Genomic DNA, 18,488 nt, shown 5'->3' on the forward strand with positions numbered 1-18,488 from the left:
GTTCTTTGCTAAATGTATGTTCATTGTGTTTCCCTTGTGCACATAACTATGAATTTCATTCAGAATGTAGCCAAAAGTGGAGTGCGCTCTCTGCAATCCATCTGTTTTCCATTTTCGCATACTGTATAGTCAGGAAACCCATTCATTTATGACATATAATTTTTGCACTTTCAAGTGGGTAGTGGAATGTGACACAGCACATAGAGACCCATTTAATTTGATCATTTTCCAGACGGAATGTAATTGTAAATTATAGGTTTAGGGAAGGTTTGAACCATACATTTGAGGTTTTTTTTTCCCATGTTTCCGATTTTGTTTTGAAATTTTCTTTCAAACGTAAAGGTTTTGCCTTTAACCCTATAGTGCCTGTCATCGTACCTTTGACAATGATGATAAACTATTTATGTAGCATTATTCTCAGCTTAGAAAATCCATGACGACAGCTCTCAAAACGTCTACATCAAACTAAAATAGCAAAGCAGCTTTTGAAAGAGCACTGTATAACAATAATAAGATAGATGTAATACATTTCATAATCACTCTGGGAAGCACAATAGTAATATATTTGACATAAAGGTATTTCTCACTTTATATAATGGTAAGGTTACCACTGTGGTCCTCTGTCTTAATGTAATGTGAACTTTAAAAAAGTCATACACAGATTTTTAATAAAATATGACTTGGGACTTTAAATCTTATGAGATAGAGATTTGCAGGCAGTGTAATTTTGCTATATAAAGAGGTGGAAAGTCATCTATTTGGCTAATTGCGGGGCACAATGTTGGGTTAAAATTATTTAATTTACATGTAAAAGATTAGATCAGAATAATCTCGGCACATTTGGATAATGTTATATAAACTACATGTTTAGTATTGATATGGGCCATTTTAATTAATGGTGATGGCAACGGTGCCATTTACTATGACTGGGAATGCCTTTGATGATACTTTTTGATTCCAGGAAAATTCTTCTTTTGTGGACAGTCTTTGTTTTCCACTACATGTGTAAAATAGACCTGAAGGGTGTGTACTGAGAGGAGCTCAGTGTAAACCACTGACATCAGCCTAATATCGGGCTGGTGGGGTCAAGCATGGACCTCAGGCATTCTGCCCTCTGTATATTGACAATCTGCAAAGGGAAATGTTAGATACACTTTTCTAGAGAAAACAAAAATATAGGCTATGAGTTATTTGGATTTATTTTCAACATTTAATTCCAAAATAAATATAAAAAACGGTCATCAAATATGACCTTATCCTTTAAATATAACCACACATCAGCCTAAACCTCAGTGTGAAGATCTGAATAATATGTTCTATGTTATCCGAGCTTAACCTAATATAGAGAGAACATTATAACTGTCTCCATCTTCTCACATTATATCATTATAGAGAAGACAGGGCCACTGTATTAGTAATAATGTTTTGTATGATTGTGTGAAGCTAGGGAGTATTCCCTTTTGCATTTGAAGGCATTTTACCTGTTGAGTTTAGATATGGTTATGTAACTATTACTCTTACAGTTATATTGCTTTTGTTTGCTTTATTTTTTTCTTATAATTATCAGCATGAAACTACAATATCTTAGCGTGAAATCTGTCGCTAATCACCTTCAGCAATTAGGGATTCCTACTTTTCCATGGGCTGTAACATTAATTTAAGGAATTAACACAGAAAGTTGTCTATCCCCTATTCATATGCTTCAACCTAGCAACGCTACTGATCCTATCCGTAGAGACCTAGAATGTTGGGTAGCTTTTCTTCAACATTCAGTGGTCTCCAAAGCAAGAAGTTTGGTTTGGTCTTGGCTCATTGGGGGCGTGTCCACACCCACATTGAATGTTTTTAGCAGAGAAATGCAATTGTTTATGCCACATTCCATGAAACACCTCCCAACCCAGGACAAAACTCCTTTCGTAGGATGACAGAACAGATCTCCAAAATCAGAACTGTCCCACTGTTCCACTATGAGGAATGGTTGGAACATATGTTTTTTGTGTGTTTTTGTACCTTGAATGCCAATAAGCCTTCCTCCCCCATTGATTTCGAGGATAAAGGTTTGGATTTGACAGATATTCAAGTTAAGATACAATTACCTTGAAATTGTGCAGCTAAAATGATGCATTTTTGGACTTCACCTGTTTAAACACTAACATGATATACTGTACATAATATGTACTTAGGACAACATTATCTCAACGCATCTTTGTTAGGTGATGTCAGTGGGTCCATAATATCCCCATGAAATTTGAAACAGAGGTCCCTGACAGAGAAATATCGTAGAGCCTCAGTGGGTCCATAATATCCCTATGAAATTTGAAGCAGAGTTCCCTGACAGAGAAATATCGTAGAGCCTCAGTGGGTCCATAATATCTCTATGAAATTTGAAGCAGAGGTCCCTGACAGAGAAATATCGTAGAGCCTCAGTGGGTCCATAATATCCCTCTGAAATTTGAAGCAGAGGTCCCTGACAGAGAAATATCGTAGAACCTCAGTGGGTCCATAATATCCCCATGAAATTTGAAGCAGAGGTTTCTGACAGAAATATTGTAGAGCCTCAGAGGGTCCATAATATCCCCATGAAATTTTAAGCAGAGGTCCCTGACAGAAAAATATTGTAGAGCCTCAGTAGGTCCATAATATCCCAATGAAATTTGAAGCAGAGGTCCCTCACAGGGAAATATCGTAGAGCCTCAGTGGGTCCATAATATCCCTATGAAATTTGAAGCAGAGGTCCCTGACAGAGAAATATTGTAGAGCCTCAGTGGGTCCATAATATCCCCATGAAATTTGAAGCAGAGGTTTCTGACAGAAATATTGTAGAGCCTCAGAGGGTCCATAATATCCCCATGAAATTTGAAGCAGAGGTCCCTGACAGAGAAATATCATAGAGCCTCAGTGGGTCCATAATATCCCCATGAAATTTGAAGCAGATGTCCATGACAGAGAAATATTGTAGAGCCTCAGTAGGTCTATAATATCCCCATGAAATTTGAAGCAGAGGTCCCTGACAGAGAAATATCGTAGAGCCTCCACCATATGCTACACAGTTAATAGCATTCTCTGCAGCCGCTACACATGTTTGGGAGCACACCACAACTTTGTACGCTGCTCTGAGGATGAGGTTTAAAGAGCGGTTTTTGAAGCAGAATCTCTTTTTTCTGAGAACCACATGCTTCTATTTATCTCTGATTTTCAAAGGATGGGCTCTTATGTCAGTGGGACAGAACAGAAGATTTGACATTCTTCATGTCACACAATTCTTAAAGGATATTCATTTGGGGGCTGGAAACTATAATGTTTAAGTATAGGTTTCCAAAGCTTCACTTGAAACAAGCTGCAATGAGCTGGCAAACATTGCCTTTCCTGGCTAAGGGGAAAGGTTTTAAAATCTTAGAGATATGCAAAACAACTGACAACAACCATTTTTTTCTCCTAGGAAATCATCTCTAAATGTTCAAGCCACCAGTGAAATTAATATGCCTCTTATAAAGTTATTTTTTTCCTTCCCAAAGTTGGCTTGTTTGTTAGATACGATATAAAACATTGGCATCCTTGTATATAACAAGGAAGTAGAACCAAACACGAACCTGCAAACAGAATCAGCAAGTTGCAGCTTTCAAAAAGTTGCGATAACAAAGTTTAGAGGATCTGGTAACTAATAGGAAACAATCTCTCATCAACTGCTGATTTAGTGCTGCAGGGAATCAATAGAGAAGAAATGAGAAGAGATTTGTTCTAGAAATTAGGAGGCTTGTAGAAATAAAACGTCTGGAAATAATGAGGCATGTGAACATTTTTTTTTTTAGCACCTCTGTACTTTTTTATCTGCATAGAAAACATTCCATCTATTTATTAGGAATAGCAAAAGCCAAACATGAAATGTATTGTATTTAATGAGGATTAAAGTATACATATACGTGGGTAGTCTGAGTGATCATCTTCCCTGCCTTTTGTAAATTGGAGCGCAAACACAATATTCATATTAATGGAAATTGAGCTTTCAGTGCGGTGGCATATAAAGACTTTTCTACCTATATGGTCTGAGTGTATGTATATGTGTGATGTCATATAGCCTATTACAGAAGATTTTTTTGGAATGCTCTAAAATGCAGTAAAATGCAGAATGTCATTCACGTTTCTTAGCTTCAAACTATTCCCCCAAACACATATCTATAGCATCTTATATCCTTATCTCCTTGCCTACATTCATCTTTTGGCCTATGTCCTAGTAGATACATAACTATATATTTCACTGCCCCCACCCCTTCCAAAATACCTACAGTACAACAGGGGTGATGCATCAAACGTCTAAAGCATAAGTGGAGAAGTTGCCCACAGCAACCTATCATCTACTAGCTATCATTTATCAAGCACATTCGTTAAAATAATAGCTTGAAGCTGATTGGTTCCTAGGGGCAACTTCTCCACCATCTTCTTTATAAGGTTTAATACGTATCACCAAATATATATTGTCCCATCAGCGTGTTCTACTTGCCAAGTCCCCTCCTAACCTTTATTCTGAAGTCAACACAGGCAATCAGTTCACATCTGTATCATATCATATGACCATTTGGGTGTGGATCATTAGGTCTACATTGTCTAGATATACAATATATGGGTAGACAATGAAAGATAGACAGGCAATAGATAGACAGAGACTGAAGGTCGACAGGGTCTGAAAGTCGACACACTAAAAGTCGACTGGTGACAAGGTTGACAGGTACTGAAGGTTGACAGGCAATAGGTCAACAGGTACAAAAGGTTGACAGGCAATATGTCGACAGGTACTGAAGGTCGACACGCATTAGGTCGACAGGGTCAGAAGGTCGACACACCAAAGGTCGACTGGTAACAAGGTCGACATGTATGAAGGTTGACATGCAGTAGGTCGACAGGGCCTGAAGGTCAATAGGGTGAAAAGGTCGACACATTAAAGGTCGACTGGTAACAAGGTCGACAGGCAGTAGGTCGACACTCATATAGTGAAATGCTCAACACTTTTTTTTCTAGGGTTAGTGTCAAGGTTAGGGTTAGGCACTTACTCCGACAGTTAGGGTTAGGCACTTACCCCAACGGTTAGAGTTAGGCACTTACCCCGACGGTTAGGGTTAGGCACTTACCCCCGACGGTTGGGTTTAGGCACCAGGACAGAGGGTTAGGGTTAGGTACCAAGAGGAGGGTTAGGGTAAAGATTAAGGCTAAAAAACAAAACAAACCATGTGTCGACCATTTGCATGTCAACCATATGAGTGTTGACCTAAGGACAATGTCGACCTTCATACCTGTCGACCTTGTTACCAGTCGACCATTAGTATGTCAACCTTATGACCCTGTGGACCTTCAGTCCCTGTCGACCTTCATACCTGTCGACATTGTTACCAGTCGACCATTAGTATGTCAACCTTCTGACCCTGTTGACCTTCAGTCCCTGTCGACCTACTACCTGTCGACCTTCATACCTGTTGACCTTGTTACCAGTCGACCTTTAGTGTGTCGACCTTCAGACCTTGTCGACCTTCAGTCCCTGTCAACCTTGTTACTAGTCGACCTTTAGTGCGTCGACCTTCAGACCCTGTCTATCTTCTATTGTCTACCCAAGCATTGTCTATCTAGACAATGTAGACCTAATGACCGGATACCCGACCATTTATAGAGTGATGCGTACCTTTGTTTTGAGCCTGTTTTTATATTAAAATTCCGATTTCAGCAATGCTTTCGACAGTAATATGTGAACTCTGCTAGGAAATATTTAGCAGGGTTGCACTAAACAGTAAATGCTCAATGCAGCCATCCAGGTTGTAGTTCTCACTGGATTAAGCTTTACCCCCGTTTCCTTTCCAGAGCTGAGCAGTAACCACATCTCACAATGGGGGAAATGTATCAAACCTTGGAGAGAGATAAAGTGGAGAAGCTGTGCAATGCAACCAATCAGCTTCTAACTGTTATTGTTTCACACAGTCTTTGAAATAACAGTTAGATACTGATTGGTTGCTTTAGGCAACTTCTTCACTTTATTTCTCTCCAAGGCTTGACACATTGCACCTGCAGTATAGTGACAACCACTGCTGCCAATTGTAATATACAGTATTAACATGTATTGTATATTGCTGTTTCTGTATATATCATTTGATATATATGTGACGTGACATTTTTTTTTCTTTCTTTTAATCTGCTGAAACAGGTAATGGGTATGGCAATCACCGTAACTCACCAGGTCTGCTGGTCTCGCCTGGTAACTTGAATAAAAATATGCAAACAAAATCGCCACCGCCAATGAATTTGGGAATGAACAATCGTAAACCTGACCTCCGAGTTCTTATTCCACCCGGCAGCAAGAATACAATGCCCTCTGTGGTAATATATTGTTTTATTTATTTATTTTTCAATTCAGCTGTATAACAAATGTATACTACAGAATATGTCTGTGGCATGTTTGATCTTTGTGAAAGACTAGGCTAGTTATACACGTGTCTACAGCTGGGTGTTTGACATTTTACCCACATTTTATATTTAATTAGAGTTGTATGAATTGAAAGTTTGTGATAGTTTTAACCGTACTTTATACCATGTATTCAAGGATACTCCTACCGTATGTGTGAGACACTGAGACATGCCAAATCAGAGATCCGATACTCTAAATATGGGCTAATGGAGTGCACACTGTCTCTCTAATGGAGTGCACGCTGTCTCTCTAATGGAGTTCATGCTGTACTCAAATAAATAACTTGCGATACTGTATTCCTGTGCGTTAGCACATACGTGTGTGTGTGTGCATGCATGTGTGCCTCCATGCATTTGTGTCAGGCATAGACATTTTTTAGTGCATGTATTATGAAATACCAAACAGATAGCAAGCTACAGAACTGACATCATATACATGTCTGTACGCAGTTATTCTATTGCTATGTCTCCCAAGACATAAGGTGCGTACACACTGGGCGATAAAGTGGACGACTGAACGATAACGATATCGTTATCGTTCAGTCGTCCACTTTATTGTCTATTTTTAACCCCAAAACGATTAACGATAACGACGATGCGCGTTCCCGTGGGTCGTTCGTCATCATCGTTCATCGGGCTGACATGCAGGCCAACCTGACGATCTCGTCAGGTTGCTGCATGTTGGGGAATGGGGGAGAGAGCCCGGCGCTGAACGATATCGTTAATGATATCGTTCAGCGGCTGTGCTCAATGTCATGAACGACATTGAGCACAGCCTGCCGGGGACACACTACACGATATCGCTCAGGGAGCATATCGTGTAGTGTGTACGCACCAATAGATGTCACCTTCTGTGATTTATTCCTTGTACCTTTAAGAATGAGATCTCCAATGGGATTGCCAAACTGACCCCAGTGTCTCACACTCTGACATCCAGGTGTAATCAGGAGGATTGTGTGTGTGTCTGGTAGGGGTGTGGGGTACTAATATGTCTTCTGTACTAACAATGGCCCCTTTAAATCATTGCATGCCTCATACTGGATAACTGCTGCCAGTTTTCTGCATGTAATGTTGTATTTCAACCATCATTTCATCTTTATTAATAATGTATCATTACTAATTCTTAATTAATACTCCTTTCCCTTGCTCTCAGTCTGAGGATGTCGATCTGCTTTTGGTAAGTGGCAAACGTGTTTTAAAAAACTGTATGGTGCTCATTTGTGTTAATTGCATTCTGTAAAACAAAATAAAAAAAAATACTTTATTTTGTATGTAACATATTGGACACTGTCATTATTAATGAAATCAGGAAAATGTCTCAAATCTTATAATAGATGCACTGTCCCATGATCCCTGCACATTTAATATTGTGAATTAAATGGACAGTTGTTCTGAAATATGTATACACTGTCTAATAATGTCAAATACAAGTAAAAATAGGAACTTTACTGCCATCTGCTGTTCTTCCTATTAACTGCGACAAATAGCAATTCATAGGTGTCAGTGAAATAAGTCTTTGCGGCGTTGCTGGTAATTTTAATGACATTTTTGCATTTGAATGATAAAGAAACAATGATAGTACAGTATGCATATTTCATCAATTTTCCACATGGTCTGTTTTCTACCCACAATAAAGCAATCTTTACTTGTGGCAAGTTCAATTGCCTAGGAGAAGCTGATGTAATGGGTTACCATGGCGACACTTGGTCTCTTGAAAGATTGTAAATGATAGGGTTTGAAGAGTTCATGGAAGTCACATGCTAAATGATTAATTTGTATCATATTGAAGTGCTTTTTTATTCTTTAGAGATAAAAAGGAATATTGTTATGAACCTTGCAAGCACACAAATAATTTGATGTTCTTTTTTTTTTATTTCTCCTAACATCAACAGAATCAAAGGATAAATAACTCGCAATCTGCTCAGTCACTGGCTACTCCAGTTGTTCCTGTGGCAACACCTACCTTACCTGGGCAAGGGATGGGAGGATACCCCTCAGCTATTTCAACAACATACGGCACTGGTAAGATGCACCAAATAATGTAATGAAAATTTCAGTATTTGCAGCTATATCATGCACGTTACTGATGTTAAACATAGTAAAATAATAATAATAATAATAATATAAATAATAATGATAATATTAATAATAATTATTTTTATTTTATTATATTATTATTTATATTATTAATATTATTATTTTACTATTTTTAACAATATAAATAATAATAATATAATTAAAAAAATAATTATTATTAATAATAATATTATTATTATTATTATGAATAGTAATACTTTGCTTCATATTAAATTGCACACTTGGTAAAACATTATAAACTTGGTAGATTTTGAGCAAGCTATTAGAGTCAATAAATATTCCACCTTAAGAGGACTGCTTTAGATGTTCCTGTGAGTGCTAGTATCGCATTTCATTGGTACTCTCAGACCGCCACATTCAGCTGCTCTACTGACAGTCGCTATATGTGCGAATCTGCAGCGTTGCTTACAAATGCATAAGAACAAGTAGTGTATTCTGGGAAATCAAACTATTTTCTGGTGTTAATTGCCGCCATGCAGTCTAGAAATCTGGGCCTTAATTACTAATTTCTGAGTATTAGACCTATGACAGGTTATACTATATTGTCATTAAACTGTACAGAACATGTACTGAAATTTTGATTAATGTTGATGCAGGCAAAGAAAATAAAAATGAAACGCTAACTTTAATAAGAGTTCCACCATTTAGATTCCCACACGTGGCCGATAACCACACGCAGAAAGATCAGGGTCAAGTTAGGCCTCACATGTTGGTGGTCATATTATACAGCCAGAAGATGACCATAGACAACAGGCTGATAGTGGTCACCTTAAAAACACATTTCCCAACTCAATAAATATTGATCTCATCAATTTCTATTGGCTCATTAGCGGCCATCACAGTTGTTTTTGGGGTCACATACTGCAATATTAGGCCAATTATTGTCTGATATATTAATCCGCCACCCTCTGTGAAACAAATAAAAAACCTTTTTGCTAAATAATTGTGATAAGTACAGAATCACTGCATCTCTGAATGTTTACTTCTATTTAATGATAAGTATTGCCACAAAATAATCCTGAACTCTTCCTGTTTTCTATGTGATTTATTGCAGAATACTCTTTAAGTAGTGCAGACCTGTCATCTCTCTCTGGGTTTAACACCAGTGCCCTCCACCTTGGCTCAGTTACTGGCTGGCAACAACATCATCATCTGCACAACATGGCTCCATCCACTCTCAGCCAGTTGGGGTAAGCTATGTCCCTTTGTACCATACTTGCCAACTCTCCTTCATTGTCAGGGAGACTCCCTGAAATAGTAGCAATCTCCCTGTCTCCCTGAAGAATGAGTAGCAATCTCCCTCATTTCATCCTTACCCCCATTATGAAGCTGTTATATTAAAAAACAGAGATATATACATTCAAATGGGATCATTAGTGTCATTTCCTTGCATTGGTTATTAAAGTCAACTATTTACAATGGTGATAATTAAAAAAAAAAAAGTTGCAGACAGGAGCCGAGCTTTCAAATTCATTGGGGCTGCTGGCATTCTCCCCCTTACCCATATGCCATGCATAGACATACTGATAACAAATATATTGGGAGTGCTCAAGCACCCACAGATGAACACTCCCAATATATCCGCAGAGCTGTCTCCTATGGTTGCAGAAATATTGGGCAAAAACATCAGCAAAACAATATTATTTTTTTTTATAGCTAGCCTCTCAATAGTACCTTAGTCCTAGACCAGGTCTGACTTTGCAGCAGTTTTATGCCGCAAATGCTGCTTTCCTTTTCCTACATGTCATGCCACCATGCGGCCAGTAAGCCAAGTGTCCGTGTCCAAAAATATAACAAAACAAAAGGGTCTGAGTTATAGCTACTGAATTTTATACTTACTTATACTAGTGACATAAATGAGACATCAATGAGAATGAGAAACTGCCTTCCCATGATTGATATATAATATAATCAAAAGCATTAGTGTATCTATAAGGGGTGCACACGGGCCCCTGGAGTCCCATGTCAGCGCTGCAGTAGCAGCACAAATTACAGAGAAGATGGTGCTGCAAACATTTTCCCAGAGATTTGCACACGCGCAGTAGAGAAGTCCCTATGACCATGGACTGGGCGCCATGTTACCGGAGACCTGTGCTTGTACTGTAGAGAAGTCCCTATGACCATGGAGTGGGCGCCATGTTACCGGAGACCTGTGCTTGCACAGTAGAGAAGTCCCTATGACCATGGAGTGGGTGCCATGTTACCGGAGACCTGTGCTTGCACAGTAGAGAAGTCCCTATGACCATGGAGTGGGCGCCATGTTTCCGTGCTTGCACAGTAGAGAAGTCCCTATGACCATGGAGTGGGTACCATGTTACCGGAGACCTGTGCTTGCACAGTAGAGAAGTCCCTATGACCATGGAGTGGGCGCCATGTTGCCGTGCTTGCACAGTAGAGAAGTCCCTATGACCATGGAGAGGGCGCCATGTTTCCGGAGACCTGTGCTTGCACAGTAGACTCTGGCTCAATACCAGACTCTACTGCACTGCAGGGAGGAGGAAGCCTGCAAGGAGTCTGCACCAGGCCCCCTCTACTCTTAAACCGCCCCTGGCCAAAAAGTACACTTCTAACACAGTATACATACGGCACAAAATGTAAAAAATTTAATTGCTGTTCTCAAAGTTCTCCATATCGAACCCATAATCTGCTGCATTTTTGGAATACATGCAAATGGCTACTGTAAGGTTGGTTCAGTTTGTTTAACATTTGCATTTTGAAACACTTAAAATGTGATCTATAAAATGACTGGCTGCTGCTTAATAACATAACATTATATGTGTCATTCTTATCCAACGCAAATGTATGTCACTATCATGCAAAGCATTTACTTGTGCTATCCGTTAAAGTGAATAAGTAGCTACTCTATTTTATATTTTTTGTATAAACAGTTCAGTGATTTAAGAGAGAAGAGCAATCTCTTCCCACGAGTGGTGGCATTCTGTTTGTCAGTGTAAACGTATGCTGTATTTATCAAGCGGTTTGTGAAGATGAAGTTTCAGGAAGACAAAAATCCCTAATAATTCTTGAAGTGCACCTTGCACACAGTGGGGGGCGCCATTGTATAGCATGAAACTATGTTCATGAGAGTGTAGCCCATTGAATCACTTAGACCTGGTGACATCACTGATGAGTTTTGAATGATTTACAATTACAAGCGTTCCCCATAATGTTTCTTGATTCCACTAAATGGCTGTCCCCATTAATTCTTCACTTTTAGAAAACTGTACTATATACAAACCCTCCACCTTAAAATTAGGGCTTTATTTATTTATCATGGGCTGCCACTGGAGATGGTCATCTCCGAGTATCGTCAGTGGTAGCCCTCTCTTGCTTTAGCTTCTCCAAGCAAAGAATGGGGAAGCTAGATATAGTAAATTTAATAAAGACAGTGGCAGTACAAGTGTTGCTGCTGTCCTCCCACCATTATCTCCATTTTAGGATGGCAGTAGTGAGGAGCAATACTTTACTACTTAAATAAAAAAAAATCTATAGTAAACACAAAAAAAATCAGTTTTTGTACAATTTATTTATTTTCTTATTTTTATATAATATATTTTTCTATTTGAGCCTGCACTGGAAGTCCAAGTTTGGGTTTCCCAGTGCTGTGCAAATGTGTAGCCCAGGATTGCCAGGTCTCCAATGCGCAGAATAGACCCTGACTGTCCGGAGTTGCATTAAATATATGTTTGCTGCTGCCGGCCAATATCACCAGGGAGCTAAGCATCACAATTTACTGTAGTTTGTTGATTAACGACCCCCCCCCCCCCCAAAAAAAAGAAAAGTTATCTCCCTAATCAGTGCAATAACAAGTCGATCATTTCAGGCCAATTTAATAAATACGACCCCTAATAATGTCTAAAGCACAAGACAATCTAATGGCATGGCAGGGAGACCGTTATCAGTTCTCTCCTGCTACTTGCTCATCAAAACCCAAAGGCAGGCTGCTGCTTAGATTTCATTTTAAAATACAAAAAGTATCACTTAGAACGACCACATTGAGGAGCTCTGGCTTTTGGATACTTCTAATCTGCATCTAGTAGAATTAGCTCTATCAGATCAAGTTTAGACTGAATCTTTTTAGTGCTGGCAAAATGGCAGATCCTTCAAAGTGATCATGGCCTACGTAGACTTAAAAAAACATAGCTTTTCAAAATGAAAATAAATTAAAATGACTATGTATTCACACTCATATAAACACATGTAAATGTAAAATAAAATACCTGTATCAATATAATGGAAAATTAGCTGACTACATTTTAGTAGATTAATGGGCTTGAACTACTTAAAGCTGCACTACTATTTTCCCCCAGGGTTCCCTAAAATAAGGTAAGCCCTCCAGAAACTGAAAGAGATCGACAAGACATTTCTGTACAGCTTGTGAGTTGTATCTTCTTTCTAAACAGGGGTTTATATAAGACCATGCCCATGTGAAGATAGGTTAGTATACAGCCATAGATATTAAGAAAGACTAGCACAAAGCAACATTCTAAAGTGGTTCACAATTGCATGTTGCATGAGGACAATGCATATACAGTATAATGATATATGGTTTTAACTTTGCTGTGCTCTTTGTAATTTTTCTGGCCAGCATTTATACATCTTCCGATAATTATCTCGCCATGAATACTTAGAGTCTTGATCATTTAAAGCTATTGTCAAAAAATGGCTGCATCCATATCGTTTTCAAATTGCTTGTTTGTTGCTGCTAATTACAGAGATAGGACCCATGTAAAGTAATCTTGGTTCATTTTCCAAATAGCTGTATCCCAGATGAACCAGCATATAATAAAAAATACATATTTACTTACCTTTCCTATCTACATAGAATTATTTTGCCCACAGCCCAACATCTCTGCTGATTACATGCTTTGATTGAAAATTATTTTACATTTAATTTTAATTTGAAATTAATAATTTTTTGAAATTTTCACAGGACTGATTGAAAATAAAATGCCATTATTTAGTTGGTCTATCACTGTCTATACATACTGTACCTATTATTAACTGGAACAGAGTAATGCTATCTGGTAAATAGCTAATATGTTTTAAAGAAGAATTACAGTTTTAGTCTGCAGGAAACAGATGTTCCATCTAACGTTTTATCACAATATAAACTGACATTGATTGTGTTGTAAATTATTGTTTTGTTAGTGGAGTATGATTAAAATGTTTCCTATTAAATAAATAAATATAAAGGTTAAAATACACTGTAACATGTAAACTGCAGTATTTGCCAGCAGGTGGCACTTTTAGATAAAATATTTTGATATTCGAGATATTTTCCATCAGTCTGAGTTTCTTTAGACAATAAAAATCAGCTACACTAATATTAACAACCATAGCTTTAGCTTCAGATATTCTGGACATTATTTGGCAGCCTTCAATTAATTAAATATTGGCAACTCATTAATCATAAAGCTACAGTTATACAGTTACATGTTTTCCATGTCTTCTAGCTGGAAATAGGCATATTATTTACTGACTGATGAAAGATCCACAGGTAATACTAACTCTCAGGAGATCAGGAAATCATGACCTGTTAGTAGTACCCAGTTATTGGATTTGACATTCAATAAATCTTAGCTTACAAAATATATAGAGTAAGAATCTATACTGGTGGTTGCACCTAATATGTGGAACCAAACATGTGTGCAATTTTAGCATATGTGATAAAGGAATCATATATAATAAAGCCGCCAAGTTAGTAAATGCTAATGCCTGTTTTTTTGATGTGGCATCACGAGATCATAGAGGTTTTGCATGTTGCTGCACTGTGCCAATTTCTCATAAATGATCTGCTAGGTACAGAACTTTTGATCAGCCACAAATCTGTTATCCCCTTAAAAAAAAATTGGAATGTTTCATTGAATAGCACTGTTCTATCAAATGGTAATGTCCATGCTTTATATCCCAAATTATCATGAGTTATAAATGCCATGCCACATTTCTAGCAGCTGACCAAACGTAATTAAAAAGAGTCGATATAATGTAATTTATGCATGATAGCAATACTATGTTGAAAGGTAAATGCAACATATTTTCCAAGATCATATAACATGTATTTATTATGTAGTTCCGCCCTAAGGCTAACCCTACACAAGTGTCTTAGTTAAAATAAGCAAGCTTTATATATCTACATATATGCCACAGTACTGCTGAGGAAATCATTGGCCCACCTACTTACATAAAGGTTGATGTATCAAGCAGTGAAAAGATTGGAGAAGTGAACCAGTGGAGAAGTTGCCCATAGCAACCTATAATTTCATAGTATGTACTTGATAAATGCTACCTCAAAGCTGGTTGGTTGCTATGGGCAACTTCTCCACTCTTTCCACTACTTGATAGATCAACCTCTTTGTCCTGTTTTGTGAGCATTAGTGAGTTTAGAGGTGGTTTAAACCTCCTCATACTGTAACTGCGTTTCCTTTCCTCCTACAGAGCTTGCACTAGCACTCACTTATCTCAGAGTACAAATCTCTCCATGCCTTCTACTCAAAGCCTTCACATCAAGTCAGAACCTGTTTCTCCTCCTAGAGACCGTACCACCACACCCTCGGGATATCTTCAACACACACGCCACGACGCGGGGAGATCTCCTGTTGACAGCCTGAGCAGCTGCAGCAGCTCGTATGATGGAAGCGACCGAGAAGACCACCGGAACGATTTCCACTCCCCCATTGGACTGACCAGACCCTTGCCGGATGAAAGAGAAAGCCCCTCAGTCAAGCGCATGAGGCTTTCTGAAGGATGGGCAACATGATATGATCCTTATATATTAGAATTTTTTTTTGCAGTGTGTGTGTGCTATACCTTAATGGGAATTGGGCAGGGAGGGAGGGTCGATATACATTATATGTGCCGTGTGTGGGGATATAAAAAAATAAAGTCAGGTACTCTGTTTTGTAAAAGTACTTTTAAATGCCTCAGTGATCCATTATAGGGGTAAGAACTGCTGAAAGAACAAGCTTAGCACTTAAGCTATCATCATTAAACTTGTACAAAATAGATTTTGAAGCTAACTTCTTTTTCACTGTTGTGCTCCCTTTGAAATATGTCTGTCACAATAGATAGTTGTTATGTTGCAGGTTCAACGTTATTTACATGTAAATAGACAAAATAAAGGAACCATTTGCCGGAATTGGCAAATCTTTTCCATGAGAGAAAGCAGCTGTTATGCAACATACGGTAAAATGTACAGAGGTTTCGTCCGACCCAGCACCGGGTGGCAGTGGATAACTGTAGATTAGCTGGGCCGTCTAATCAATGTAAACTACTCAAAGACACCAACACATTAAGAAACAAATATATGGCACTTATTTGAACAAATGTAGGGCCATGCTAAATGGCGTTTCTGATAGTTTACATATTTTGCTGTTCATTTCTGGGTATACATCACTTAATATATAGAAATATAAATTATGTACATTACATTTTGCTTATTTTCATATAAAAAGGTTAAATGAAGTTTGCAAAACATTTGTGGCTTTTTGTAGGTAACTTAAGCCAAAATGTGTTTGTCTGTTTTCTTTTTTTTTTTCTTGATAGCTTCGCTAATATTTTACAGTCCTGAAAGGTTAAAAAATAATTACATGAAGTTTTTTTTTGTAAAAAAGAAAATTAAAAAAATATTGCCTCGGTCCATGAAGAACTCCACGCTTTTGCTAAACAAATTAACTGTTTTCTCTTTGTAGAAGTTTTTGTTTTTGAAATGTGTATTTCTAATTATATGAGATAATATTAAGAATCTTTAAGAAAAAAAATCTGTGAAATTAACATGCTTGTGTACAGCATTCTAATCTAAAATAAACATTGAACTAGCATTTTTTGTTATCTTAATAGTGGGGAGGGAACAATTAATATTTATGCGGCAGCATAGTGTATAGGGATAGCTGTTTTGTAAAACTGCATTCATTCTGCAGGTCAAAATTCAGTGAAATCGCAAAAACATCCGCCAAGGTTAAATATTCTAATTAACCTATGTTTTCAACCATTTGGGTGAACTGCCATCCATTGTACATAAATCAAAAATTTAGGCAATGTGTATTTTATATGAGACATCGGTTAGAATGTAACACACGTCACCAAAAAGAATTCACATCCATTTCCAACTGTAACTAATGAACCTGTACTCCATGTTATAAACAATCTTTACATTATATTGTGTCCAGAATATGCAAATATAACCAACCAAGTTTACAAGCATTGTTAGCAGTAATTTGCCTTTTTGAAGGGTTCTTTCTAGGTAATGATAAACAAAAAAACAAAACAAAAAAAAGATAAATAGCCATATTTAAAGTTTACCTAGCAACTTTTTCTCAGCAACGCATACAGCACACTGTAGTTGAGGAAGTTTGTCAATTTAACGACAGTGCAAAATATTGTTAGTCACATAACCAGCAGATTCTAGAATGTAAGTGCAATTTTAGCAGAGCTTTGCATAGTAGATAAGAATATACAAATGTTTCGGAACAGAGTCAAGAAAAAATGGATGACAGTCGGCCCTCAGTTTCCGAGACTGAGCTCAACTCGGATGGTGTAAAGAATCCCAGGCGACTTGTAACTCAAAAGCCATTACGGACGCACATGTTATAGCAAACCCTGCCAGCCAGAGGCATGCTGGGACTTGTAGATCCAAAACAGCTGTAAAAAACATAGGTTGCCTACTTGTGGTATAATGACAGAATGGTAATCTGATTTAATAGATAAAAGCACAACTTTGTCACTTTCTGTAAAGTATAATTTTTTAACTATCGGAACTGTACCTTGCCAACCGTTGGCTTGGCAAAGCTCTTTATTTGCTTTTATTGCAATCCCTTTGTATTTAAAGTTTTCGGGGCAGAGCCTCAGGGGTATTAACATTGAACATTTAAACTTATCCTATATAATGACAAAGAAGAAAAACATAGGCAGCATTTTTATTTAACATTTAAAAAAATTGAACTAGAGTGGCAATTTATTTTTTAATTACATGAAAACCTATTATTTACACTTTAGAACCTGACATCTAAGCTCATTTTTGAATTATCTGTTGAAAGGAAGCACTCCAAAAGCACACAGATTAGTAAGAAAATGTACAGTTCTGTTGTCATAACAAAATAATAACTGTAAGTGCCGTAACACTTTACGGTAAACTGTAATAAGGAGCGACAAATCATAATCATTATTAAACAAAATGTCAAGTTCTAATCATCTTATGTGTTTTTTGTTTGCCTTTTATTCCCTCCTCTAACATAGATATAAGAATACAGATGTCTTGTTCTTACCATGTGTTTCAGGAACTTAAATTCTATGTATTCTTTCTGTTTTTTTTGTTTTTTTTCTTAACAAGCCACTTGAACCTGAATAAAGGCTGTTGCCTAAACACAGAGTTCTTCATTTGTTCTGATGGTGCCATCTCCTGTCATGTCTTCACTTTCACAGTGTTCCATTTTTCCTGTTTTACCTAAAAGGGTTTTAATAAAGGACTGTTAGAATATTTGTTTCTGTAACAGTATTTCACACTGGCTGTGCATTCGAGGCATTGTGAATGGGGGTAATTTACTAAAACATTTTGGGGCCAAATAGAGGCACATTTATTTTACTCCTAAAACATGGTCCACATCTTTTTAAGCTAATTTTTCTATAATATTTTGAATGATATTCATTTTCTTAAACCAATGGATTCTTGTGGGATACATATGAATTTATATTATACATTTATTCACAGTTAAAAGGGTGTACATATCAGTAAAGTGATCTGCCAAAATAGAAATAGCTGTCTTGCCAGTAACTCATAGATCTTCCTGAGCCACTATTAGTCCACCTTTGCCACACTTAATTATTGACCACCAGGTTCTATGTTGGTTGATACAACACTTGTACTCTTCATAATAATAATTTTCCAGTATTTATATTCTTATTTACTAAGAATGCCATATCAAGCGTTGATATGGTTAGAACACTTGATC

At 37.4% G+C, this 18,488-nt stretch overlaps 1 protein-coding gene across 12 annotated transcripts in view; it reads left to right on the forward strand.

Moving 5' to 3' along the window:
* MEF2C (myocyte enhancer factor 2C) overlaps positions 1-18,014 on the forward strand; it is a 281,785-nt gene extending 263,771 nt beyond the window's left edge. For 8 of the 12 annotated variants that reach the window (XM_088457942.1, XM_088457930.1, XM_088457936.1 and 5 more), the window contains 5 exons: positions 6,185-6,357; positions 7,598-7,621; positions 8,337-8,466; positions 9,596-9,731; positions 14,980-18,014. In XM_088457942.1, coding sequence (XP_088314068.1) covers positions 6,185-6,357; positions 7,598-7,621; positions 8,337-8,466; positions 9,596-9,731; positions 14,980-15,301 — 785 coding nt within the window. In that variant the 3' untranslated portion in view covers positions 15,302-18,014. The remainder of the gene's footprint in view (positions 1-6,184; positions 6,358-7,597; positions 7,622-8,336; positions 8,467-9,595; positions 9,732-14,979) is intronic. The other 4 variants (XM_088457941.1, XM_088457940.1, XM_088457939.1 and 1 more) reach the window with 3 other exon arrangements.
* The last annotated feature ends 474 nt before the right edge of the window (positions 18,015-18,488 follow it).

Source organism: Taudactylus pleione, unplaced genomic scaffold, assembly GCF_031769625.1.
Source record: "Taudactylus pleione unplaced genomic scaffold, aTauple2 ptg000792l, whole genome shotgun sequence".
NCBI classification, from domain to species: domain Eukaryota; kingdom Metazoa; phylum Chordata; class Amphibia; order Anura; family Myobatrachidae; genus Taudactylus; species Taudactylus pleione.